This window comes from Emydura macquarii, unplaced genomic scaffold (genome assembly GCF_026122565.2).
Source record: "Emydura macquarii macquarii isolate MOO-44397 ecotype Brisbane River unplaced genomic scaffold, CSIRO-AGI_Emac_v2 contig_3534, whole genome shotgun sequence".
Classification (NCBI taxonomy): Eukaryota; Metazoa; Chordata; order Testudines; family Chelidae; genus Emydura; species Emydura macquarii.
This window is the reverse complement of record NW_027133671.1, coordinates 19,623-46,733: the sequence shown is the minus strand read 5'-3', so window position 1 is coordinate 46,733 and position 27,111 is coordinate 19,623. Positions and strand designations below refer to the sequence as shown.

At 47.0% G+C, this 27,111-nt stretch overlaps 1 protein-coding gene across 1 annotated transcript; it reads left to right on the top strand.

Moving 5' to 3' along the window:
• Positions 1–403: 403 nt before the first annotated feature.
• AIRE (autoimmune regulator) lies at positions 404–26,094 on the top strand. Its single transcript, XM_067536365.1, has 17 exons — positions 404–649; positions 847–1,219; positions 9,979–10,019; positions 12,778–12,939; positions 13,655–13,829; positions 14,209–14,361; positions 15,518–15,589; positions 16,548–16,661; positions 17,882–18,015; positions 18,498–18,575; positions 19,608–19,723; positions 20,198–20,294; positions 21,984–22,196; positions 22,574–22,695; positions 23,167–23,263; positions 25,368–25,436; positions 26,014–26,094. The coding sequence occupies exons 1-17, from the start codon at positions 404–406 to the stop codon at positions 26,092–26,094; spliced, it is 2,343 nt and encodes a 780-aa protein (XP_067392466.1).
• The last annotated feature ends 1,017 nt before the right edge of the window (positions 26,095–27,111 follow it).

Genomic DNA, 27,111 nt, shown 5'->3' with positions numbered 1-27,111 from the left:
CCCGGGTCTACCACACCATTGAAATACGCCCCGGCGAGGTGGTACGTACTGGCGCTAGATCACCCCTCGCCATCTACAGGCCACTGTAGAGGAAGAGGTCCAGGCCATGTTGAGGCTCGGGGTAATTGAACCCTCGACCAGTGAATGGCGTAGCCCCATCGTACTGGTACCAAAACCAGATGGGTCAAGGCGGTTTTGTATAGACTTTAGGCTAGTCAACTCCATCTCAAAGTTCGACGCCTACCCCATGCTGCAGATCAATGAGTTACTCAACCGACTCAGGGAGGCACAATACTTCACCACACTCGACCTCACCAAGGGGTATTGGTAAATCCCCCTGTATGCCCGGTCCTGAGAGAAGACCGCATTTGCGATCCCAAGCAGGTTGTACCAATTCGTGAGGATGCCCTTCGGGCTCCACTGGCCCCCCGCGACCTTCCAGCGCTTGATGGATGGGCTCCTTGGACCCCATGTACACTATGCTGTGGCCTACCTCGACAACGTGGTGGTATACAGCCGGCACTGGGAGGACCACCTGAATGAGGTGGCCAGGGTCCTAAGTACGCTGCGGGAGGCCGGGATAACCACGAACCCCCGAAAATGCCATATCGGGTGGCATTGGGGAACCTTACGCCCCTTGATCGGGAAGGTACAGGCGCTCCAGTACTACCCCAGCCTACCACCAAGAAACAAGTGAGGCAGTTCCTGGGGTTGGCCGGTTACTATTGGTGATTTGTACCAGCCTATGTCACCCTCGCCGCGTCACTAACAGACCTGCTCTGGAAGGACCAGCCGCTTCGCTTCCAGTGGACCCCGGAATGTGACCGAGCCTTCAACATCTTGTAGAATGCGCTGTGCCATAAGCCCGTCCTGTACAGCCCCAATTTTACCCACCCCTTCCTGGTTCAGTCCGATGCTTTGGCCGTAGGACTGGGGGCCATCCTCACACAAGACTTTGATGGGGAGGAACACCCCATTCTCTACATCAGTGGCAAGCTGTTCCCCCGGGAGCGGAAGTATGCGACCATTGAAAAGGAGGCACTGGTGGTAAAATGGGCCCTGGAGGCGCTTCAGGATTACCTCCTCAGCAGGCCATTCGTGGTAATCACAGACCACGCCCCCCTCCGCTGGATCCATCAAATGAAGGAGATGAACAAACGGATCATGCGCCGATACCTCGCCCTACAACCCTTCGCCTTTACTGTCCAATATCGGGCCGGTAAGGACCACATGAATGCAGACATGTTATCCTGCTTAGGGGAAGGGGCACAGGCCAGCTCTGGAGACCGGGAGCTGGACTTGGAGAAGGGGTGTAGCAAGGCACTGTGGCCTTCCTCAGTATAGCAGAGTGATACTTTCCTCGACAATTTGGTGCTGTGACTCGGATTTCCAAGTGCTGGCCTCGCCCAGGAAGGACCGCGGATCGCTCCCCTTCAACCTCTTGGCGCCATTCAAAGGTAAGAGACCTTTTAAATCTCTATTTGGGGTTTTTTGAAGGAGGGCTGTCCGTAGGCTTCCTATTCGAGAACAGCCAAGCGAGATCCAAACTTTGTTAAGGATCAGGGTAAGCTTTGAATTGTCTGTGTCTATCTGTCTTGTCTGTACGTAATAGAAAGTGATATCACCTGGTTTATTGTGGGTTGCAGACATTAGGTCTTCCCCACCTGGTTTATTGTGATCACCTGGTTTATTGTGGGCTGCGGACATTAGGTCTTCCCCACCTGGTTTACTGTGATCACCTGGTTTATTGTGGGCTGTGGACATTAGGTCCTCACCTCACCTGTGAGTTTTTTTGTGGACGGAGGACGCTCCCCACCTGATTTTACTGCGGGCTATAGACAGAGTCTACACCCCGACAGTACCAGTTTTAACTACGGGCTGCGAATCAAATTCCCAACCCGATATTGTCAGGGTTACTGCAAGTTGAAAGCTGGATCTACCCTTGGCAGGATTTAGTTTATAAGTAGAGGACTGGTTCCTCCCTGTGGCAAGTTTTAAGCATTACACCTAAGACACAGCAAGGGGAAGGGTGATGTAATGTGTGAAACCCAAATGATTGTACTTAGCTAAATGAGCTGTTGATCAGGTCTCGGACTAAGGCAAAGTTCTAGCTGCCCTGATTCCACCGCTAGCCTTGTTGGCTGTGATTGGTGAGAGTTAATAGCAAGGGGGACTTGCCTGAACCCAGTGACCCAACGGACAGGTGGAGTGTCTGTCCCATCGCCCTTCCAAAATCATGAGCCTTCAATAGATCCGTTGTCCCAAGTGGACTCCTGTGACTTTTGGAAGGACCCCTTCTGTGTCTTGTCTCCTCTCCCTACCCCGTCCCGCTAAATAAGCGTATCGTCATCGAGTTCATTTCTGCTCAGCTGTATTGTGGGCTGAACTGAAACGGTGCGAATCCCTTAATAAGCCATTCCTGTGTGTGTACGTATGTGTAAGTGATAATGGGAACAAGTCAGTCTAGAAAGACATCAGGTCCCACAAAGGGAACTCCAGCGTATTATCTGTATACGCATTACTCTCCACAGACTTGCAAGTTTTTGGCAAAGTGGCATTCTTATACTAAAAATGACCTGGCCAGGCAATTCCCTGATGTGGGAACCTTTGATCTGGATAAAATAATGCACTTGAGAAAAACTTTAGAGTCTGAGGGTTCCAAAGTATCCCAGGCACAATGGGATGCATTTTTTAACTGGTATGATGAAGCCTCAAAAAGGTGGTATGAGTCTCAAACTCGAAGTTTGAAAGACTCTCAGGAGCAATTAAAACTACAATTGAAAGAAGTACGGGAGAAATTGGGTGCTCCCCCAAATTATTCGGGCCCTAGTCATTTATATCCTGTGATGGAAAAGGCGCCCTATCCCCAGGAAACTACTGAAGAGCTATTAGAGTTCTGATCTCCAGTCCCTTCTGCCCCCCCCCCCCCCCCCCCCGGCTCAGCTGCCTCCACCAGCCCAGCCAGGTCCATCAAATCAGGGAAGGGGACCCTTACCCCCAGCAGTACAGTCAGCCTGGGTTGATGCTACTAGCAGATCTGCTCAACCTGCTACCCCAGAAACTGACCAGACCCAAACTGCCTCGGACTCCCATTCATATGATCTACGAAAAAGCGATTTTAGAATGCCAGAAGAAACTTCCTCTGCCCAATTATGTCCACTCCAGCAGCTCCCAGGACAAGGAACGAGCCTAGTAACCGTGCATGCCCCGTGGTCCCCAACCGACCTACTTAATCTAGCCCGAGCTTTTCCTAACATCAGGGAGGATCCAGTAAAATTTCAGGAAGAACTACACACTGTTATGAATTGTTATAATCCTAACTGGGCTGATGTAAATCAACTCTTGTGAACCATTATGCCCCAAGAAACCCTCCTAAGACTTAAAAAGGAAGCTCAGTGGCCAAATCAGGATGTTGTTGGAGACGTCGCTTTAAACTCCGCCCGTGAGCAGCTAGTAAGAGCAGTACTTACAATCTGTCCTAAAAAGATAGACTGGGTAAAAATTAATATGTGCAAACAAAACAAAGGGGAAGAACCAGCCAATTACCTTCAAAGGTTAAAACAAGTGTTTGAACGACACTCGGATATGACTAATCCTGAACAGGACGCGCCACAAGCGGTCTCTGCTACCTTTGTACAAGGTCTTTTACTTAAAATCTCTACTGAAATACAGCGTGTCATTATAGGCTGGGAGGGAAAACCCCTACTGGAACTTTTAGCAGCAATCCAACACTTCCATAAAAGATTAGAAAAACAAAAGGAAGATACTGAAACAAAGCTTATGGCTTGTCATATCCACCAATTGCAGAAACAACCAGAGAGTCCAAAAACTAGAAACTGGGAAAGGGGATGGAACAAGAGGGAAGGGCAGCCTAATGCGCGGCCAAGGCAAGCGCCCCACGATACTCGGTGCCACTATTGCAGGCAGTCCGGCCACTGGAAGTCAAACTGTCCTAACCGAAAAACCCAGCCAGGAGACGGAGGCCATAGAGGCCATTTTGGCCCCAGAAATCCAGCAAGTTTTCCCCCCGCACTACCTGTCCGGGCGCAGGATATGCCCAGACTCGGTAAATACGCATAGGACAACGCGAGGGGTAGTGACATTATTGCTCCCCTAATTCCCTTGGAGCAGTCTGGGCCTAGCCTGACGTGCCTTGTCAATGGGCAATTAGTTTCTTGCATCGCTCCACCTTAAAAGCTTCAGAATTCCCTCATGCCCCTGTCTCCACTGAAACTGTAAACGCCGTAGGCATCAGCGGACAGCCTATTCCCCACCCAGTGTCTCGACCTCTCACTGTCACTATCGGACCTATATCAGAGCAACACGCTTTTTTGCTTAGTCCTTCTGTTCCAGTTAACCTGTTGGGTAAAGATTTGTTGTGTAAACTAGGTTGTGTAATCTATTGCACACCAGAGGGTGTTTATCTTGATGTACTGGATGCTAGGGAAGAGACTCTTGTAGCATTACTATAAAATTCTAACCAGGAAAACACCGAATCCAATACTTCCTTGTTGCAACAGGAACTGCTGGATCAGGTGCCTCCATAATTGTGGTCAACCCATCCAAACGAAGTAGGTTACATGTTAAGTGCTGAACCCGTTCGGGTCACTTTAGACGCTACAAAACCTCTCCCTTGCATCCCGCAGTATCCTATTTCTAAGGAAGCAGAAGAGGGTATCAAGCCAGTAATAACCTCCCTCTTAGAACAAAACATTATTTTTCTCACTCGTAGCCCCTGTAACACCCCCATCTTTCCAATAAAAAAACCTGGAAAAGACACATCGATTTGTGCAGTATTACCCTCAGTTCCCATTGTCCCCAACCCTGCTACCATCCTGTCATGCATTCCTGCGACTGCCACCTATTTTACTCTTGTTGATCTCTGTTCTGCTTTTTTCTCTATCCGTATCCACCCAGACAGCAGATTTCTGTTTGCCTTTACTTACCAGGGACTCCAGTACAGCTGGCATCGGCTCCCTATGTGGTACACAGAGGCCCCTACTATTTTCTCACAAATTCTAAAAAGGGATCTGGACCCCATAACCTTTGATGGGGGTTCCACCTTAATTCAGTACATAGATGATATCATGTTGGCCTCCCCTTCCCTAGATGCCTGCAAACAGGATTCTATCACCCTGCTAACAGCCTTTGCCCTTAAGGAACACAAAGCATCTAAATCCAAGTTGCAGCTTTGTCTCCTTCGAGTACACTATCTGGGCCATGATATCTCTGCAGGAAACAGACACTTATCTTCCTCCCGAATTAATGCTATCTTACAAATATCTAAACCTACCACTCGCAGACAAATGAGAAGCCTTCTGGGAATGACAGGATACTGCAGGCAATGGATTCTAGGTTATGCCTCACTTGTAAAACCCTTGCAAGAGTTAACCATAGATACAGCTACAGAGCCATTGGTCTGGTCCACCGAGGCGGAACAAGCCCTGGTCTCCCTCAAACAAGCTGTAACTCGGGCCCCCGCCCTTGGGATTCCAGAATACCAAAAACCCTTCACCCTCTATTGCCATGAAAAGGAAGGATTTGCCCAAGGAGTCTTAACTCAGCTCCATGGGGACAAGAACCGCCCTCTTGCATATTACAGCACCGCGTTAGACCCAGTCACAGCAGCTTACCCCCCTGTCTGCGCTCAGTTTCAGCAGTGGCCCTTTTGGTTGAAAAGGCTGACACTCTAGTTCTGGGAAGCCCTCTAACTATAGCCATCCCTCATGCCGTGGCTGCTTTACTTCTAAAGGGTAAAACCCAACATCTATCTAACGCTAGACTCACTAAATATGAAAGACTCCTCCTGTCAGCTCCTAACATCACCTTAACCCAGTGTTCCGTGCTAAACCCTGCCTCACTTCTCCCCACCCTTTCGGATGGGGAACCCCACGATTGTCTGGCAGTTACCGAACACCTTCTTACCTCCCGGCTAGATCCCCAGGATGTCCCTTTGATTAGTCCCAACCTAGGATTAGTCCCAACCTAATTTTGTTTGTGGATGGGTCTTGTCTTAGAAACAGTCTGGGTAACCTAGTGGCAGGATATGCAGTGTGTACTCAGCATCAAGTCTTAGAGGCATACCATCTACAACATGTTTTGTCCGCTCAGGTTGCTGAGCTAGTAGCCCTCACTCGTGCATGTGTATTAGCTGATAAACAGTCAGTAACCATTTACACCGATTCTCTATATGCCTTTAGGGTCGTCCATGATTTTGGGCAACTCTGGAAACAGCGAGGATTCCTTACCTCCACCGGAAGTCCTATTCAGAATGGACAATATGTAGATGCTTTATTACAAGCTCTGCAATTGCCCTCTTCCCTAGCTGTAGTCAAATGCCAAGCTCACTTTACTCCTTGAGACAATGTCACACGTGGAATCACCCTGGCAGATCATGCAGCTAGAGAAGCGGCCCTTATCGGCTCCCTAGCACCTGACTCTGTTAACCTTTTCCTATCCTTGGATCACTCACCCCTAGCTAGCCTCGATGCCTTGACCATGTTTCAAGACCAGGCCCCAGAAGAGGAAAAAAAGGACTGGCAACAAAATGGGTGCAAACTGCACCCACACACCTTGTGGCGTTCCCCGGACGGCCGTCTGGTAGCGCCTAGAACTCTTGTGCCCTACCTTGCCCATGTGACTCACTCTGTGGCTCACACGGGCAAAGGGGGGATGATTGCAACAATTAAGCGCGATTGGTTTGCCCCAAATTTTCCTTCTATAGCACAACAGCACTGCAGTACCTGCCCTGTCTGCCTAGCCCACAACATAGGCCAAAGGGAAAAGACTAAAACTTTGGCACATTCCCCTCCATGGGGACCCTTTGTGAACCTACAAATGGATTTCACTCAAATACCTAAATGTTGTAACTTTGAATATGTGTTAGTCATCATTGATATGTTTTCAGGACGGGTAGAAACATATCCTTGTAAGCAAGCGGATGCAGTAACCATCGCCAAGAAACTGTTGAGAGAATTCATACCTAGGTTTGGGCTGCCCCTCATTTTGGACAGCGATAGAGGAACCCACTTCACAGGACAGGTCATTCAGAACTTATGTAAAGCCTTAGGAATTCAACAACACCTGCCCTGTGCATACCACCCCCAGTCTAGTGGAGCTGTAGAAAGAAAAAAAGTCAGATCTGAAAATTAGATTAGCTAAAATATGTGCAGAAACTAGCCTGAAGTGGCCAGATGCCCTACCCATAGCGCTTATGTATATTAGAAACACTGTCAACCAGAAGCATGGACTATCCCCACATGAGATCGTCATGGCCAGATCCATGAGATTACCACATACCCGACCACCAGATCCGGAAAAATTGGATCTGCACTTATCTGATGATGCGATTCTGAACTATTGTAAATCATTAATGAAATGCGTCGTCTATCTACTCACAGGTCCGAGAAGCCCTTCCAGTACCTGCAACAGAACCGTGCCATTCCCTCCTACCAGGAGATTGGGTTTACATAAAAATCCACCAGCGACAGAACGCGTTGCAGCCACGGTGGAAGGGCCCTTACCCGTGTTACTAACCACTAACACTGCTGTATGGTGTCAAGGATACCCTAACTGGGTTCACGCTTCGCATTGCAAGAAAACTCCACCACCCAAAGGCAACCAAATTCCGGTCCCTGTCAGCAACCCTCAACTCAGTGAGCCCTGTCAGCAACCCTCAACTCGGAGAAACGTGAAGAGAGCCCCATATCGGACCACCCCAAGCGTCAATTACAACCTAAGACCTCGAAAAGCCATAAAAGACTCTGGGACGGTAACATGAAATCGGTGGTAGTTATTTGGTCACTAACCTTTTCAATTTGCCTTGTCAGACTGGGACTCTAACCTCCTTGTGAAATTATCCCAATCTATTGCTGATCAAAATAACCACAGTAATTGCTGGATCTGTACTTATGGACCAGCTCATCCAAAACAAGATATTCCACTGATGGCCATACCTGCACCACAAAACATATGGGCCTTAGAGGAAAATAGCACCCTCCTCCTGTTACAATCTAAAAACCTGTCAGAATTAGGAAGAGCCCCTATTCATATTCTTAGATGGAAAACAGCCCCCCGGGTCGAAGCAACCTTTTGCTATCGCCGAAATAACACCCATGGCAACGGTACCTTTATTGGACATTACCCGTCTTGCCAAAGTATTCTAGATTATAAACCCGGAACTAACCATGGAATCTTATTGGGAAATGCAATCCCTAGCCACTGTAGTCGCCCTAATCAAACGGAATATACCATCATCCAAGGCAGTTCTAATTACACAATATGGGATACCGGTGTATTCCTTCAATCCAGTAATTCTCACTGTGAAAACACTCCCAAGATCCCACAGTCCACTCCATCTTTAGTTATGTATTTAGCCGAAAGATGTAGATTCAATAACAGCACCCATTATGCATATCCCACCATAGAGGCCCCAGAAATGTTCTGGCTATGCGCGAAATGGGCTTTCAAACTTTTGCCTTGGAAGTGGGTAGGAACGTGCACCATAGGGCAAGTCATCCCAGGGTTCGAAATCCACAATGAGTTACCTAACATACAGATCCGAAATTTAGCCCCTCGCAATAAACGGTCAGAAAATCCCCGGGTAGCTCGCCACTCTGGCTTTCACCAGTTTGTGAGAGCCCTTTTTCCTTCATTAGGAGTGGCTGAATTGGAACAGGCTGTAGTCAACCTTTCCTCCACCATAGAGGCTATGGGAAATGTTACTATGGATGCTGTCCTAACTTTACAAGAAGTCACCCAACTGTCTCAAGTTGTTACCCAAAATCGCATGGCCTTAGATTTTCTTTTAGCCTCCCAAGGCAGAGTATGTGCCCTAGTAAACTCAAGTTGTTGTATGTATGTAAACCAAGATTAAAAAGATTGAGACGGATATTCACAAAATTCAGTCTCAGCTTAAAATAGTGCACCAGGTAGCCTCAGAAAACACTAATTGGGGCTTTGAAGAAATTTGGTCTAAATTGACCTCCTGGCTACCTGACATAGGAAATACTGTGTATGGTATTACATAGAATTGATTATAGAATGCCTGGTCTGAAATTGATTATAGACGGCTTGGCCTGAAACTGGGTAGCCTGAACTGTGATGGAAGCCCTCAGGTTAAATCATTGACAGGATGCCCCAAACTGAGACTGAGATAAAGACGCTAAAATCCCACATGATGTCTCAGGACCACCATTTAAATGCAAACTCCTTTTGGGAAAATCTAGCCCTTTTGATGTCTGTAAACCGACATCTCCTGTTCTGATAAGTATTGGTACGTGCCCCCCTGTCTTCCTGGCCCCACAGGAAGTTACTCCATACAAATTAGCATTTTAACATGTATTGTGTAGTCACCCATCTTCGGGTGATAGCCAGGGTACCTGATAACCACATTATATAATCAAGTAACTCTTTGGTCTTTCCTGTGAAAACATCTGGTGTACCCCATTATACATATAATTGTCTTTCCTGTCAAGTATAAACTGTTAATCAAATTCCACTATATGATCACATGTAAATGAACCTAAGCAACCCCTATATAAGCCTTTTGTTTCTGGTAGCCAGGTGAAGTACCAATGAACAGCATCTAGACATGTTGCATGGGCTTCCCTTTAGCTAAAGTACTTTGTATGTGTGTGTGTGTGTCACAATTAAAGCTGCACTGGATCCAACTCTAAAGTATAGCAGAGTGATTCTTTCCTCAACATATATATACTGCCTGTATGGCCCTGAGAGTGTCACATGGACCACAACTGTGTGCTGATTGGCCTACAGGTTGAGAACCACTGGCTTAGAGGGATTGTGGAGCAGGTGTGAGGTGGGGAGACAAAAAGTTCATGTTTTAGGACTACAAACTTTGTCAAAAAACCATTTACCTTATAGATTTAGGTTACTGAATTGCACCCTGCAATATCTTCTACTCCTCAGAAGAGGCCAGCAACTCATCACAGACATAATGAGCAGCCTTACAGTAACAAGGCAGTGTGAGGAAGAGCTGGGTATGGGAGAAGAACAAAAATGTTGACAAAGAAACAGATTTTAACTGTAAAAGGGGCAAGAGAGGTCATAAACAATTGAGTATATTCAGCCCTGAATTACACTGGTTTCTACAACCCAGAAGGGTGATAGTCTGGAGCCCTTAAGTAAGCAACAGTTGCTTTTTCTTGCTAGATTGTGGGTCTACATGTTGGTTGTCAGTTTAGTGCTTAGATTTTCAACTCAGAACTGAATTTCTGTGCCGTCATCTTCTAGTGTCAGAGAACTGGCTGTGTGCAATACAGGCCTGATCCAACTTTCACTGAAGTCAATGGCAAGACTCCAATGACTTCACTGAGAGCTGGAGCAAGCAGTAAGAGACAAGACACCAGTGATACAATTACATAGGAAAGTTTCTGAATGAAAAAAGCAGGCACCCTGGAAAGTCCATAAATTCTGAGGTGACTCTTAGTTAATTACAAGAATAAAGAGATGCCAGTGTGAGTATCATCAATATACTGAGAGTTGGATTACTTTTACCTTGCGTGAGCCATAATCTCTGAATTTGCTCATCAAGGTTAATATATTAAAACCAAAATTAGCTACAGCAAGCTGACACTAATGACCACTGTAGGAAGAGATTATATTTCATAGGGAAAGCAGTTTTGATCTCTGAATGGTGAAGGAGCAGAACTATTCGATTTGGAAATCTGAATGATTCTGTAGCTTGCAAGTTTCACCAGGCACCCTTCATTTAATAGTTAACCAAATCTTTGCCTGTTCTGGAAAGCCCACCTTCACCTACTGTACATGGTGAACAGTATCTTCCATTTATTCTGAAATAAAGGGTCCCTTCCTGCTAAGTGGTGGAGTAGAAAGTTTGCTTCCCATAGTACACAGCATCCCTGAGGCAGCAGTTGCATAAAAGTTTCATTTTCCAGTGTGAATATATGGCTTATTATACAGAACCCCTATGCAGACTGGTGCCTGTCATATGTTAAATGTGAAACCATGCCCTGCTGCTCCATGGGTGAGGCTCCCTACCACATGCTGGTGTGGGGCTCCCTTGTGCAGGAGACAGTGGCATTCAGGGTTTTACTTTGAGAAAAGATACCGACTCCAGTTAGAGAAGATGAAAGAATACACACGTAATAGTTAGAGTGCAGTCTGTCCAGAAAGCAATTGTGTCAGAGCCAAGCCACAAAACACACTCTACCTGCTCATGGGATGAAACACAAATGCATTTTAAGTTTAGCTCCTCCATTATTAGATAGGGTCACTGACAAAAACCAAACCTGAAGGTTGGTTGCAAACAGCAGAAGTGTAGAAAATAATAATATCACAATGAAGAGCATGATCCTGCAAACACAACTGTGCCTAACTTTACCCCCACAAGCAGTCCCATGGATTGCAAATTGGTTGGAAAGTCAGGCACACGCTTACGGTTTTGCAAGTTCTGCATCGAAAAGGAGCAGGAAACTATCCTATCCATTTTGACTCTATGAGCAGGTCAGAATTTCAGATGCTGCCAAACAGTTTAGTGCCACTGAAAATCAAGAAAATTATGCTAACGTCGATATGTAGTCTGAGCACGCAGGCCTGCAACTACATAGCATCCAGCTGTCTTTGTTTTGTAAATACAACCCAACTAATATAAGCAGCAGCCGGACCTTAAAGATCTCAGAAATCAGATGTGACCATAGCTGAATAAGCCAGAAATATTCCTATATAGTGTACACTGGTTAAAAAAACAAACTTGGCACAAATAGTAAATCATACAGCAATCTGCACACACTATCTGTGACTACTAAAGAATCCCCTGTGACCACTATATGTTAGAGAATTGGCAAAATGTGTATTGACCATTTCATCCTAGCATTACAGATCTGCCAAGGCACCTACGGGAGTTTTATATATGGCTAAAATTAACTAAGCAATTTTATTTTGCACCAATTTAAAGTAATTTGCAGGGCTTAAGTGAAGCCAGTGGGGGAAAACCCCAACAAACTCTTATGTAGGGCAAATGAGCTTAATTAGACACACCTTCCCAGCTCCAATCAAACTTCAGAAGCTCATACTTGGGACCCAATTGGTTCCTCAATAATAGTATTTTGTTTTTCCTCCCTCCACATTTCAAACCATATAAAGAGTTGTGCTGCATAAAGAGAAGTGTTTCATGCTAAAGGGCAAAGGCTGGAATTCACAGACACCATACTTAGCTACCAATATGTTTCAGTGTGTCTGGTGGATTCCCTACCAACCACCCGTCTCCTGTCTATGTGCATGCGCGCACACACACACACACAGAAGGGAATACCCACCATACATCCTTATTGGACAGTGCGGGGAAAAAGTCAGCACGTCAGGCATAGCACATCCAGTCTCTGCTGTCTTGACCCAAGGACAGGCGAGGCGCTGACAGAGAGATGACAGAGATAGAAGAAATTCATACACAGTGACATTAGCATGAGTATAGAAACGTGTGATAACTGAACTTAATGAGATTCCTGGGTTCAACTCACTAGCCAGAGATTGGCAGCTGAGCTGCCTATTATTGACAAAGCACCCAGGTTTCTATTAAAGGGGAAGTTTTGGCAAGTGTCTTGAAACAGCAAGTTCTGTCCTGAGTAAGGTGCACATTCTTCTCCCTGTTTCAACCATTCCCAGAACCAGGCTTCCCTAGGGACTGATCTCAGAGCACAGGCAGCAGGGGTGCCTTGGTTACTGCAGTTCAGTTTCTCCCAGCATTGTTGCTGCGTAAGGGAGATCCTCCAACTCCAGCTGAAACCCCCGCAAATACAGCTTCATTGCAGGATGTCCAGCACTGACAGGCCCTTGGGAGAAAGTGACCTGTGGCAACTGCTGAAGCTATACCGCACAGAGATCTCCATGGCAGTGGACGACGTTTTCCCATTGCTTCATGGACTTGCCGATCATGATGTTGTCACAGAGGAGATGTTCAAGGTGAGAAGAACGTGGGCACTCATACTAAATGACCTGCCCATGTCCAATGTTAGCGCCTCCAGGTGTGTTCACACATGCTTCTGGCACAGGAAGTGTATTTTCTAGTGAGGCCTCTAGCCCTAGATGCAGTTTGAGTGTGGAGATCTGTAAATCTGGAAGAGGGATAGCTCAGAGGTGTTGGTAGCTGTAAAAGGGATTGTCAATGTCTTTTGGGTGGTGTATGGGGTGGAGAAGAGTGTTGCATTTTAAGATGTCTTTGGAAATTATCGGGGTTATGGCTATGTTCCTTTGGGAATGTGCAATGATTTTGCACCGCTCTATATGTGCACATGTACGTATACATGAGTACGCACATAGGCCAAGTAATTAGTGATTTTGGGGGCCCAATGAGAGTTACCTTAAAGGGACAGGAGTTTCAGAAAGTGCTGTGTACCCATCTGGAAATCAGGCCTGCCCCCGCTCACTGTTGCAGGGTTGTGATCTTTTTGCTGTCATTCAGTGGGTGACTAAGGCATCCATTCATGCACAGCCAGGCAGCACAGGGGTGGTGGTGCCAATTGCTGTAACCATGGCTCCCTCTTTGCCGAGACGCTACATTACACAGCATGTGTGCAGCACAGCTGGCAGGGAGATGGTGGGGGACACAGCCGTGGGAACGGGAGGGATGCCATTGGGAATTGCAGATTTTACTAAGCTACTCTTTTTATTCTTGAAGGAAACGCTGAGTTTGAAGGAGCAGGAGGGCTCTCACAAGGCCTTCTATGCCATGCTGACCTGGCTACTGAGCCGGGATTCAGCCTCCATTCAGGACTTCTGGAGGGTCCTCTTCAAGGATTACAACCTGGAGCGATACGCCAAGCTCCAGTCTATTCGCAACAACTTTCCCAAAGGTAGGAGGTACTCAGAGGGGCTGTGAAGAGAATGACTTTCTACCCCGCAGGCCTTTGCTCCATGAAGTTCCCTCAGAGAGCACGCCCTGCTCCTCTTTAGGAGCCCAGAGCTTCTGAGTCTCTCCATCCTCCCTTTGCAGCCCCAGGAAGAGTGCAGAACGGTAGCCATCGGCCCAGGGAATTAACTGTGCAGGGAACGGCGGGTGCGGGGTGGGAAGGAAAGAGAGCAAGCAGTGATTGTCTCAACAACGATCAGCACCAAGGGCTGAACTTGCACCAGATAACTGGGGAACTAAAGAAATCTAGAGCCACCACAAAGCACCAGGCAGTTTGAGTACCCCTTACCCTGATGCCCAATCTCTGCTGTCATCCTTTCCAGACATGGATCTCAGCAGGCAGCGCCGGGGGAGGAAACTGCCCTCCAGCCCCAAGATGCTGGTACAGCACAAACAGCAGCTGAAGAGGAAAGCTCCAGAGGAAAGGGAATCTCTCCACCCAACTCAGCCTCTGCTGAAATGCAACTCGAACCCTGGTACAGCTCCTCACTCCCCACCTGGCCCATGCTGGGTCCTGTGCTATGCTGGAGCCCTTCCAAGCCCATCAACCATACAGCTCACCCTGACCCAGGCTCTTCTTACACTCACAATGGCCCCGGGCTCTAGGTCCAGGAAGACCAGCTGTGTTGTTTTATACTTTCAAGCAGCTCATTGGTTCCAACAGCTCCTGTCCTGGCTTCTTGCTGGCCTCTGGTGGGTCCCCATCCCCTCACCAGCTATCTAAGCAGAGTGTGGAAGAGATGTCGGCACTGTGCTGCCCAGCCAGTCATGGGGCACTTCCAAGTCTCAGCCCAGGGCTTGTGATGAGACAGAGACTGGGTTGGGCCTTGCAAGGTGATGCCAGTCTTTGGGGGTGGGAGTAGGGGGAGAGGAGAAGGTTGAGATGGAAAATGCAGAAACGGAGAAGGAAATGGAAAGAATGGAGGAGAAAAAGGGTGACTAGAAGGAGGGATGGAAGGAGAGGAAAAAGAAAGGAGGAAAGAATGAAGATGCAGAATTTTAAGAATGGAGACAGAGGAGAGGAGAGAACCTAATAGAAAGGAGAGAGAGAGAGACAGGCAGGAAAAGTGGTAGATGGAAGGAGAGGAAAGAGAATAAAGAGTTAAAGAAAACATAAGAAAAATCACATGGGATGGTTTCTAAAAATTCAGCTCCAGGAATGATGTGGGGCAGGTCTCTGGCCTGTGCTATGCAGGTGGTCACATTAGATGATCACAGTGGGCCTTGCTGGCCTGGGAATCTAGGAACCTCTTTAAAGTTTACATACATTCATAAAATATAATGTGTTTATTTATGGTCTTTGGCTGTCAGCAGAGTTTCTAAAGCTGCCCAGTTTGCACCAAAGGTGCGCACCACGACTGCATGTGAGAGAAGGAATGTAGCCACTTTCAGGAAGGATTCCTTACTGCTGAAATAGTTTAACTTATAGCCCAGTCGGTGCAATCTAAGCACATAAATAGCTCGATCTGGCTGCCCACTTCAGATATTTCATCCAGCCGCAGCATATGATGTCTGCCTACTGGTTCAGTTTCTCTGAAGGTCTCCATTATCTCCCCAGGGGGCAAATTAAGGCTTCTCTCCAATAACATCCAATGTGTATCCTGGTCCCTAACCCATATTGTAACCCCACAGTGATCCTGCCAAAGGCAAAAGCTGTAAAGAAACCAGAAGGCATGGAGATCCAGCGTTTCCCTCTAGGAAATGGTGAGTGATGTGTCTGATCACGTCAGTGAGATTCCCCTCATTTTTCCAGCCCTGTTTGGAGAGATCTTTGTTGTTAGCACCATGCAGCAATGAACAGGCTAAAACCATTCCTGAACTGGGTGTCAATGGGCCTCCTATCAGCATGGGCAAGAAGGCATCTGCCAGGTGGCTGGAAGAGAATCCATTGCCATGCAGAACAATGGCCCCTGTGAGTGCTGCTGGCTTGACTTCTCCAATCCACAACATTAGCTTAAATACAATGTCTCAGAAGCAGCAGCTCCCAGAGGCAGGTGACAAGTTTGGAAACACACAGCCGCCTCAGAAGATTAGATGGCAGCATGCTGTTGGAAGGAGATGGGGAGTTTCGGGATTCAACAGATGAAGGGAGGATTCTTGGTGTTTGTGATGCTAAAAGACGAGTCACAATGGTTTAAAACAAAACAGTGCATCCATCAACTGTCTTACCTTCCTTCCACAGCTCTGCCCAGGCACCCCCTCACAGCCTTTGGCACACCCCCGAGAGCTGGAGTACATTGGCTCCCAGTTGCCCCTTGTGAAGTCGGATGGTTTTGTGATTACAGTCACTGATTTACTAGGGACTAGACAGAGACCACTGGGCTCCTTTCACTTGAAATCAAATCCCTATTTAAACCCACATCCCCAGATGCTGATCTCAGCAAGTGTGGAAGAGAGGTCTGCATTCTACTGCACTGCCAGGCAAGGGACCAGATCAAAGGGCCAGAGAGGGGCTGGTGATCTAGCAGAGATTGGGCCGGGCCTTGCAGGGAGATGTCAGTCATTGGGGTTGGGGAAGCTCCTGACTGGGAGTCATCAGGTTGTAGTCAATGCCTTGCCAGTTTTTAACACACTTCAAACCATAGCCCTCCCTTTTCCCTGGGACGCACATATGCACAAAGGCCTCGCTTTTCATTGATCATGTTTTTTTTTAAAACCATAGGCATTCAGACTATGGCCACCTCAGTCCAGAGGGCTGTCACTGTGTCATCCAGTGAAATACCCATGACCTGCGGGGATGTAGAAGGAATACTCATCAAACAGGTGTTTGAGTCAGGTAGATATGCAAATCTTCTCGGGCCAGAACATTATAAACTTGGGATGGTAGAGACTACAAAGCTGAGGATCTAGGGCATTCAAGAACAGTGTTCATGACAATGATGTGGGACAACTCTATTCCAGGTTTTCTCCCATCCAGAGGACAGCCCCAGAATCCTTTCCAGGGATCAGATTTAGTTCAGGTTAATCAGAGTGAAAGAACCCCTCTGTAGTCAAGCTAGAAGTCACCCAGCAACTGTTGCTAGGGCAAGATTTCATTGCTTGCCGGCAGAGGGGCTAGTAGGGGGATGGCAGGGCCTGCAGAAGGGGAGATTACCAGATTACCAGATGGCCTTGGAAGTAGCAAACACTGGTGGAAAATAAGAAAGATGGGTGGCTGTGAGGATGAAGAACAGAGTAACCCACCCTGGCACTGATTGGGTCAGCCTTTGGGGAGCAGCTTGGATGTTGGGGGATGTCGATGGCCATGAGAGAGTCCCATTTCAGGTGGAGAGTATAGAGGTACTGTAACCCTTGACTGGGGAGACCCCTACTCCTAGTAGAGATGGTCTTTAATATTTTAAAAGTCACTCGCAGAATATAAACATAAACACAGCCTTCCCGCTATCCCCTGCCTCTGTGTGTGGGGAGGTAAGAGGGGGCAGGTTTTTGCAGCACTGCACTTCTAGTGAAGTAGCAAGTGGCAACAGTAGCCTGCACCCCGCCTTGCTGGGCCAGCTTGATGACTGCTGTTCTGCTCATTAACTGGCTGCACCTGGTAGGGTGCTTAGCTACCTGCCACTGCCCCACTGTGCTTCTCTCTGACCTATCGCTAGGATTTGGTCCTTAAAACGTAAGCGTCCAGTGTGGATAATTCATAACAAAGCCCATGTAGTTTGGATCCGCCATTTACCTCCCAAGCCTCAGGCTCAGGATTCATTTCCCGGGTAAGAGTCCATCCCATTGCCAGCAGCTAAAGAGAGACCTGAACTCCTTCTGCATTTCTGGGCCTGTGGAGTCATCTGCTGCTTCACAGGATGTGCTGACTCCTGAACTTGGCATCTGGGAGGGAAACAGAGAAGATGGTTTTCAAACATGTTCTAAACTGTAATTCTTTTACGGTTCAGCTTGAACGGGTTAACAACGAACACTTCCCCTGACCCTGAGCCATAGAGGAACTGCACGTGCATGTGCACCCTGCACACCACTTACATAAACCCAGGGCATCCTCTCTTCCAGGGGGCACCAAAAAATGTGTCAAAGTTGGAGGCAAGTTTTATGCACCAAGCAAGTTTGAGGAACTTGGGGGAAAGAATAAAAGCCGAAACCTGAAGCCCGGTGTGCGAGCCAAGGGATCCCAAGGCACCCAATATGTAAGCTCTCCGCAAACACGTTGTTTTTAACCTCCTTTGTACTGTTTCAGTCCCCTTTGCAGTGAGGGGTTTCACACTCTGTACTGGTTCCACTTAAGCAGCTCAGCTCAGTCTTGTCCTGTTCCTTCATATCGAGTTGGTTTGTGCCTTGTGGGTCACTGCTAGGCTCAGCTCTGGGGGCTCTGTCGGACACAGGTTTTACTTGTTCTGAACTTGAAAGGTGTAAGGATTTTTCTAACGTTTCCCTAATCTCTGACCCAGCTCTGCCATAAAGTGCTCTCAGAGCAGTGTTCTGCTGTCAGCACCCACCTTCTCCAGCCAGACTCCATTGCAGGAGGACACAGGATGCGCTAAAGTCTAGACCTAGCACCCTTCTGAGTCAGGACATGTGTTTCTGGGATGTGCGTCTGTACAGCCAGTCTGATCACCCCAGGATTTTCAGCCTAATCTCTTTATCCTGCTGTGTCCCGCTCACTCTGCAGAATGGAGAGCTGAAAATAAACTCGCAGAGCCAGCCCCAGGTCATCCCTGTTCACACCGTGGATCAAACCCTCCACCAGGTAAAGACTCTAGTGAGGGATCCAGCTTCTCCTCCCCTCTTTCAGAGGCAGATAGAGCGTTTCTGTCCAGTGTCATTTCCTCCTCTGCCAGGGCCAGCTCTCCATACGCTGTGCAGGGCCCACACTCACCCCACCCTGTGTTCATTGTTCTCTTGTGGCGGTCAGCCCTGAGGGAGGCATAGGGAATTGCCCTCAACGTACCTCTTTGTTGCGTACACCATCTAGCTCCAATGAGAGTGAACCTCTCCCTTTGCTTGGGATGCCGCATTACTCCTGGGAGTCTCTGCTTTCCTCAGGCTGGTGCCTGCCTTGGCAAACGTTCACTTGAGAAAAGCCTCCTGCCCCTGGCAAGCTGGAATTCCCCAGAAGTTTCCAAAGTGCAACAGCCACCCACCATTTCCAGCCACACTGCCCAGCCCCAGAACTTGCTGCTGAGCTGCAGTTTGCATGTGGTCTCCAGCCCATCGCTTTGAAAGTGTGCAGTCGGAAAGGTTTTCCAGAGGCCTGTTGTCCTTCCCCCACCCCTCCCCCAGCACTGCTTACCTGCAGGGCTGTACTTCAACTCCTTGCCACACCCCCAGCAAGGGAGAACCTGCCAGGCACAATGTCTCCGCAGTGCCATAGATGGTACCTGGGAACACACAAGTCATTCAGGCTTGTACAGCTGCCAGCCAGCTGTAACACATGCTGTCCCTAGAGCACTCAGCTCCTTTGGGTGCTCAGCTCTGTGCAGTCTAGAGTCATCTTCTAGGGATAAGGGAGAGGTATTGCTGGAAGTCCAGGATGCTAATGTTTTGCTCCAGCTATTAGTTTTGTGACATCTGACAGCAAGGATTCACCTATTGGTGACCCTTTGTAACTGACCTAGAACGTGATGCTTTGTAACTGACCAAGTCCAGTTTGTCCTGCAGTGCACTGGGATGCCATGAGCTATTGTAATGGGGGCACCAGTGGGGGAGAAGTTGTTATTGAGTCTCTTCTGTGTGTTCTGGCCTTCTGTTACATCTTGTGCTATTTGTCTCACTGGGTCAGAAGAACGATGATGAATGTGCAGTGTGCCGGGATGGCGGGGAGCTGATCTGCTGTGACGGCTGCCCCAGAGCTTTCCACCTGGCCTGCCTCGTACCTCCTCTGACAGAAATTCCAAGGTAAGAACAGCATTCCCACATGCACCTCTTACTTCGCGACCACCTCACCAGCTCACGTTGCTCTGGGGGCAGGGAGGAAGGTGCAGGATTTTCAAAGTGCTCAGCGCTAGGCTAAAAAAATGATGAAATTATTTTGCCTGATTTTCTTCACCAGATTTAAAATACAAACAAAACCATAGTGTCCTAAATCTAGGAAGGCTTCCATCTTCCTAGAGAGGCAGGGACCTTGAGTACACCTGAGGAAGGTCCTTAGCTGATGTAGGTCAGTGTAGTGTCACTAACGTTCATTGTTGTTCATTAGCCAGCATTTTTCATTTACACAACTGTGATCGATGACTTGCATCTCCAAAAAAGATCATTCGGCTCTAAACAAAAGCACCATTCTGGGAAATAGAGGTTGGCTTTGCCTTCTGGTTTGTCTTGTTCCCCTTAAACATTTGCATTTCTATTTCTCTGCTGTCTGACTCTGGGAAGCGGGACATGGAGGTGCATCTCTTGCTCAGCTGGGAAAGTGAAGCAGGACCATCACATAGAAGAGGAACGGGCCACAGAGCCACCATCTGAGACACAGGTATAGCTAGGAGCCTTGATAAACCAAACTTGGCCACTTCTAACCCCCCTTCCCCACATCATTATCCCCACGCTGCTCTTCTCCTATGAGAGGCTTCTGTTCCAGGTGCTGTGGGAATTTCCCTGCCTTGTATGTAATGTGATGTGTGAACCCCCTATGTCCCTCCTCCTCTGCCCCTCAGACCTACACAAGAAAGGGTGGGCAAGACTGTGCTCATAGTTGGTCGGAGTGGTTCTCTTCCCAGTAAGGATATGTTAGAATTCTCAGAGGGTATTGACAAGCACATGGACAAAGGTGATCCAATCAATACAAGGTACTTGGGATTTTCAGAAAGCCTTTGACAGGTCCCTGCTCAAAGGCTCTTAAGGAAGCTAAGTAGTCATGGAATAAGAGGGAAGATCCTTTCCTGGATCAGTAACTGGTTAAAAGATAGGAAGCAAAGGGTAGGAATAAATTATCAGTTTTCACAATGGAGAGAGGTAAACAGCAGTGTCCCCGATGGATCTGTACTGGGACCTGTGCTGCTCAACATATTCATAAACGATTTGGAAAAGGGAGTGAGCAGTGAGGTGGCAAAGTTTGCAGATGACACAAAATTATTCAAGATAGTTAACTCCAAAGCAGACTGCGAAGAATTACAAAGGGCTCTCACAAAACTGGATGACTGGGCAACAAAATGGCAAATTAAATTCAACATTGATAAGTGCAAAGTAATGCACATTGGAAAACATAATCCCAACTACACATATAAAGTGATGGGTCTACATTAGCTGTTACCACTCAAGAAAGATCTTAAAGTCATTGTTGATAGATGTCTGAAAATCTCAGCTCAATGTAGTGTTCAAAAAGATTAACAGAATGCTAGGAAATACCAGGAAAGAGAGAAAAAATAAAACAGAAAAATATCATAATGCCACTACATAAATCCATGTTACTCCACCTTGAATACTGCGTCCAGTTCTGGCTGCCCCATCTCAAAAAGGTTATAGTGCAATTGGAAAAGGTTCAGAGATGGGCACCAAGGTGATCAAGGGTGTGGAATGACTTCCCTATAAGAAGACACTAAAGATTAGGACGGTTCAATTTAGAAAAGAGATAATTAAGGGGTGGATGACAGAGGTCTATACTGCAATCAGGAATGGTGTGGAAACAATGAGAAGAGAAGTGTTTATTTACCCTTTCCCACAATACAAAAAACAGGGGTCACCTGAGGAAATTAATAGCCTTAATAGGTTTAATACAAACAAGAGGAAGTACTTTTTCATACAACATACAATTAATCTGTGGAACTTGTTGCCAGGGGATATTGTGAAGGTCAAAAGTATAACGGCGTTCAAAAAAAGAATGAGATCAGTTCATGGAAGGTAAGTCCATCAACGGCTATTTGGTGGATGCAAAAGGTGGTCAGGGATGCAACCCCATGCTTGGGACAACCCTAAACCAATGACTGCCAGAAGCTGGGGGGAGAAGACAGGGGTGGATCACTCCAAATACCCTGTGCTGTGCACTCCCTCACTGGCCACTCTCAGAGACAGCATACTGGGCTAGAGGGACCACTGGTCTGACCCAAGATAGACATTCAGGAGACCAAGGTACATCTATACAGAACTGACATCACAGATCTACCTGCAGGGGCCTGAGGTGCCTGCTCCACAGGGACTAACTAATGACACTTCTGTTTGTGCCCAGATGCGTCTGTATGGACAGAAGGCAGCTGAAGACAGGGAGAAGATTCTTATCAAAGAACCTACACCAGGGTTCGATGCCTCATTCAACTTCAAACAACCTCTGCCCCCTGCGCCTTCCCCCTCACTCGTGCCAGTGGCAATGCCAACCTCAATCTTCCAGCCGCTGCAGAGTCTGGGCCCAGAGAGACCGTTGGTTTGTTACTCTGCTTTCCATGTGATTTTAAACCACCTTACTCTAGAGGGCTTTTTAAAACCCTGGTGTGTACAGAGGTCGGATTCAGAGAGTACTTTAAGCACATCTGAGCTGGCTGTAGGCATGTTCAGCCTATCCCTGGTAGCATAAATGTACCCTAAAATTCTCCAGGGAGCTCCAAGCACAGTGCTCAGAGCGGGAGGAGTGGGATCAGTTTATGTGTCCGGTAAGGCAGAGTGGGGTGGGGGGCGGGGATAGTGACAAAGGAGGCATGGCATCTAAATAAGGGGGAACTGGGAGGAACAGTCAGTGCACATGTACCCAAAAGACACACCCTGTGGCTGAGCCAGCAAGTGGGACCGAGAATAAAATCTGAACCCTCCGTCTCCTTTGCACAGAAACTGACAATTGATGAGAGGTGTGGAGTCTGCAGGGGAGGAGGAGACATGATTTACTGTGCCCAGTGCTTCAAGGCCTTCCACTCACACTGCCACTTCCCTGCCCAAGTCGACCGGCTCAGGTGAGAATCCCCAGTGTAAAGGCACTGCCATCTCCCACTCGGCTGTACCCCGATTTCATCCAGATATTTGTTCTATTACTTTACCTGAGATGGTAGTTAAGTTCCCTGGACACGGCTGTTTTCCAGTTCTGCAAGATCAATAGTACATTTGACTCTCTAAATCCCTGGTTCCTCCTCAGTTCTCGGGTACTTTTGCACTCGTACTTTGTGTTCCGACCTCCCACATGCGCACTATATTCCACCATGGGGTCTGGCCAGTCTTTAGAAGCTGAGGGCTACTGACTTGCTGTCAAAGATGGCACCGAAATTCTTTATATTGTCTTAAATCCTTCACATGTATAAAGCTGGGTCCTCTGCCTCACTTAGCTTGTCTGATCCCAAATATCAACACATACAAAGGCTCTCCTTGATTTTTCCGGTCTGCAGGATGATGCTTTGACTAGGCTCCATAATCTTTATCTTGTATTCCAGGGAAATCTTGCTATGCAAGTCCTGTTCTGGCAGCTCTGGAACCAGTGCCCTGGAAGGAGCAGTGACCTCAGATAACCCTGCACTAAGAGCAGTGAAGGTCAGTACAGTCACAGGCTTTTCCACGGTGAGTGGGGAAGTCCTAGGTGACTTTTTTAGGGATATTCAGCAATGTGAGTGTCAGTGGGAGTAACCTCTTCCAGCAGATACTCTGCCCTTCTGTTTCATCTTCCATCAAAGACTCTCAAAGCACTTTACAAACACAAATATACTCATAATACCCCTGGGAGGTAGGTAAGTTTCCCCACCTTTTACAAATGATGAAATGGATGCAGAGAGAAGTTGTGTTCTACCCAAGTGTCACCAGATCTGTGGGGGAACAGAATCCAGGTCACATGACTCACAGTCCTATGTTTTAACCACAAGGTTAATCTTTGTAGCCGATCCACATCTTCTGCAAAGCACTATACGCATGCCTAGGGCTACAGTATAACATGCTGATTATAACAGTAACGAGAGTCAGCATTCCACTGCACTGAGTACATAGCTCCAAGTCCATCTGGTTAAGGGATATCCCTGTACAGTCTGGTACAGACTAGAGGTCAAATTTTCAAAAGCCCTTTTGAGACCATTACCTGAGAAGCACACATCTCCGTATATCACTTTATGGCCACCACCACACTTACTAACCATTTCAATGACTGCAGAGAAGACATAGCTAGCCACCTAGCCAGAATTCACTCCCAGAACCTCAGTCGGTCTGGAGCAGAAGGGCTCATCATGTTAATCCAAGCTATGAAAGCACAATCATCAGTGTCACAACTTTGCTCCAGCTTAGGTTCTTGTGAGGCTAGCACCACCTTGTTCCCGGTTGCTCACTGGGTGCCAAACTAGCTCCATGTAGCAACCAGTTTCTTTTTAATCCCAGTAACAGATAAGCTTGACTGGAATCGATTCTCCTCTTAGTTACTGCAGGCTTTTTTTGGTATAACTCTATTGATGACAATGGTATTACTCAACCCTAAACCAGTGTAACTGGGTAAAAACTGTGACCTGTCCGTGCCTAGGATAGCCACCTGAAAATGCCAAGGTCAGGGCAGGCTGCAAAAGGAGATCAGATTCTCCCTACAGTGGGGGGTGACACTGAAGTCAGGCCTCCCAACCAGCCACAAACAGTGCTTCTGATTCCCCACACTGGTTATCAAGAAGCCAAAATAAAATATACATAGCCCCCTTTACTGCATGTTAGTCTCTCGTTCCCAATCAGCCACTAGGTCCAGTAAAGAGATCAGTTATTTAAAACTCTATGCTCTTTACCAAAAAGGTTTCTCCTGACCCGCAAAGGGTCAGCCACAGTACCAGATCAATATAAGCTTAGATCTTACCCAAAATACTACGCTGCCAGCCAATCCTTAATAACTAAAACTAAAGGTTTATTATAAAAAGAAAGAAACAAACTATAAGAGAAATGATAAAGGATTAAATCAATCACATACATACAAATGATTTGAAAGTCCATATATATCAGATTTCTAGTAGGATTGTGGAGTTTGCAGGCTTGTATAGTCCCTCTGGTGTACATCCAGTACCTGGATGGGTCTCAGTCCTTTGTTTCACAGCTTCAGTTCAGTTCAGTTGTAGATGAGTTGATCCAGAGAGACAGTAGACTAAAGATAGAGACTGAAAGACAAAATGGATGTCCTGCAGCTGCCTTTTATGTACTCTGGCCCTTGCCATGCTGCTTGTGAAATTTTACAGGAACAAGATGGAATCCAGAGTCACATGAGCAAGTCCTGATGACTCATCAGGTATATCCTTGGCTTCTCCCCTGGGCCTCCTGTACCTGTGAATTTTTAATGGGCCATTAAGCAGGCAAGTGCTGCAGCCATCCTGTCTGGGGTGTCGCCCAGACACAGCACAACTTGAAATACAGATATATCAAACATATCCATAACTTCCATTACACATATAACACATGAACATAAACATCATCATCTTATTTAGCACATTATAGTCTTTCTAACAGTACCTGACATGACATATTTCATATGAATTATTATGATTTTGACATATTGATGTTAAATAATATAATAAATGCCCCCCATCCCCATCTAGCCAGGGTGACAGAGACTCAAACCCATTGTGTTTAACACTTCACTGTCATGCTGGGAAACTGAGCAGTCTGGCCATGTTCTGGATTCCAGGTGGTAGAAGAGTCTGCTGGGAATGAACCAATCCTGAATAAAGAGGAGTTGGACTCTCTCCTGGGGGAGGTAACACAGTATTTCATCTTCTCCACTCTCTGATTTTATTTTATGAAAGAAAATAGTCCACAGTCTGAACAAAGCAGTTCCTACAGGTTCTGGAATTCACCAGAACGCCACTCACATCTGTTAGCCAAATCTCCCTTCCCAATCCACGCCTAAAGGCAGCTGGGTCCAAGTGCAGAGATATTGAAACACCTTCAACAGTCCTGGTGTAACTGCATGGACTGGGCAATCTGTGTCAATGTGTATTTCCTGTAAGTCTTGCTGTGCCATCAGAAACCCCTGCTTGTAAAAGGGGGGGCCAGTGCTCCTGTGGAACCAGGGTAAAGTCTGAGGCAGGGTCAGAGTCTGAATACGCTCATTTACAAGGCTGATGATACCTTATATTTGTATACATTTGAAATTGGTGCCCATGAAAGTGGGTCACTGAAAGCAAGTGTCTCCTATAGCTGGCCAACCACTTCTCCTAATCTTCTGTCACTTGGAGAAAATCTTTTTGCTGCCCTCATGCAGCCCTTCCTTTGCTTTCCTAAGGCACACTAAATACATACTACCTCTGTGTTGCCTCTGTTTTGTCTTCCAGAGTTCCTTTGATGGGATCCTGCAGTGGGCATTCCAGAATATGTCACGTCCACTGTCAGATACTCAAGGATTTTTCTCCTAGTATCAGTTGTACTTGTGAACATGTCATTCAAATTTGCTGCCCTCCATTCTGTGGACTTGACACTAATCATCTGTAAAAACCTGGTGCAGACATCTTGGGATATATCTAGGATTTTCACATGTTGAAACCCTATTAATTTACTTCCACTTCCACTTCTTTATTACAATGCTGGGCTGGGCTCAAATGGACATGGATGCTGAATCCTTCACTAAGGCTTTAAAAGGATTGTATGCCATCCCTTGGGATTTTTTGGTTCCCAGGGACCCTCTCTTTCCCTGCTGCATTCACAGTCTATCTGCTAATATGTCATCAGGGTTTATCTTACACGAAAATCATTTAAGAGCTAGCAGGATTTTTTCAGTTTGGTTTATTCCTGAGTACAGCATGTAGATTTGTTCTCATTTTCCATTAAAAATAAATCTGTATGCTCCCCTTAATCTGAAATATAAGGCATCTAGACTGGGACATTCATTTTTGGCCCTTTATGATTGGGAAAATAACACACAAGCAAAAGGGAAATTTATTTCAGTGTGTCTCCTCTTGGTGCTTCTTTAGTGGTCTCTTCTCTCGGTATCTTTGGACACTTCCATCATTTACTCATTTGCCCAGGCCTCACTCCATTGAACCCCCATGCAAACCTAAATTCACTGTGGCCTCACATAGGGAAGGGAATTCCCACTGCTGATGAGAGGGAATTTTCTCCCTCCTCCCTGCTAGGCAGGGCCGCAGCAGGGGGCAGCACTGAGATGGGCCTCCTGGCTGAGGGCACTGATTAAGGTAGTGAGATGGTGCATTTCCACCAAAGAAGTCAGTGTTTTCCTGGAGTCATCACACACCTAACATTATGACCCTGAGAGCTGAGCTGCTGAAACTTGCTGCAAGGCCCCCTGTATCTGTGGAAATATGCTGAGGAAGGAGGTTCTGAAAGAGGTCTCATGGGGAATCCTGAGCGATCCAAGGACAGGAAGCTGGGCTACCTGGAGAACATAGCAACACTATTCACCAACAAGTTCATGT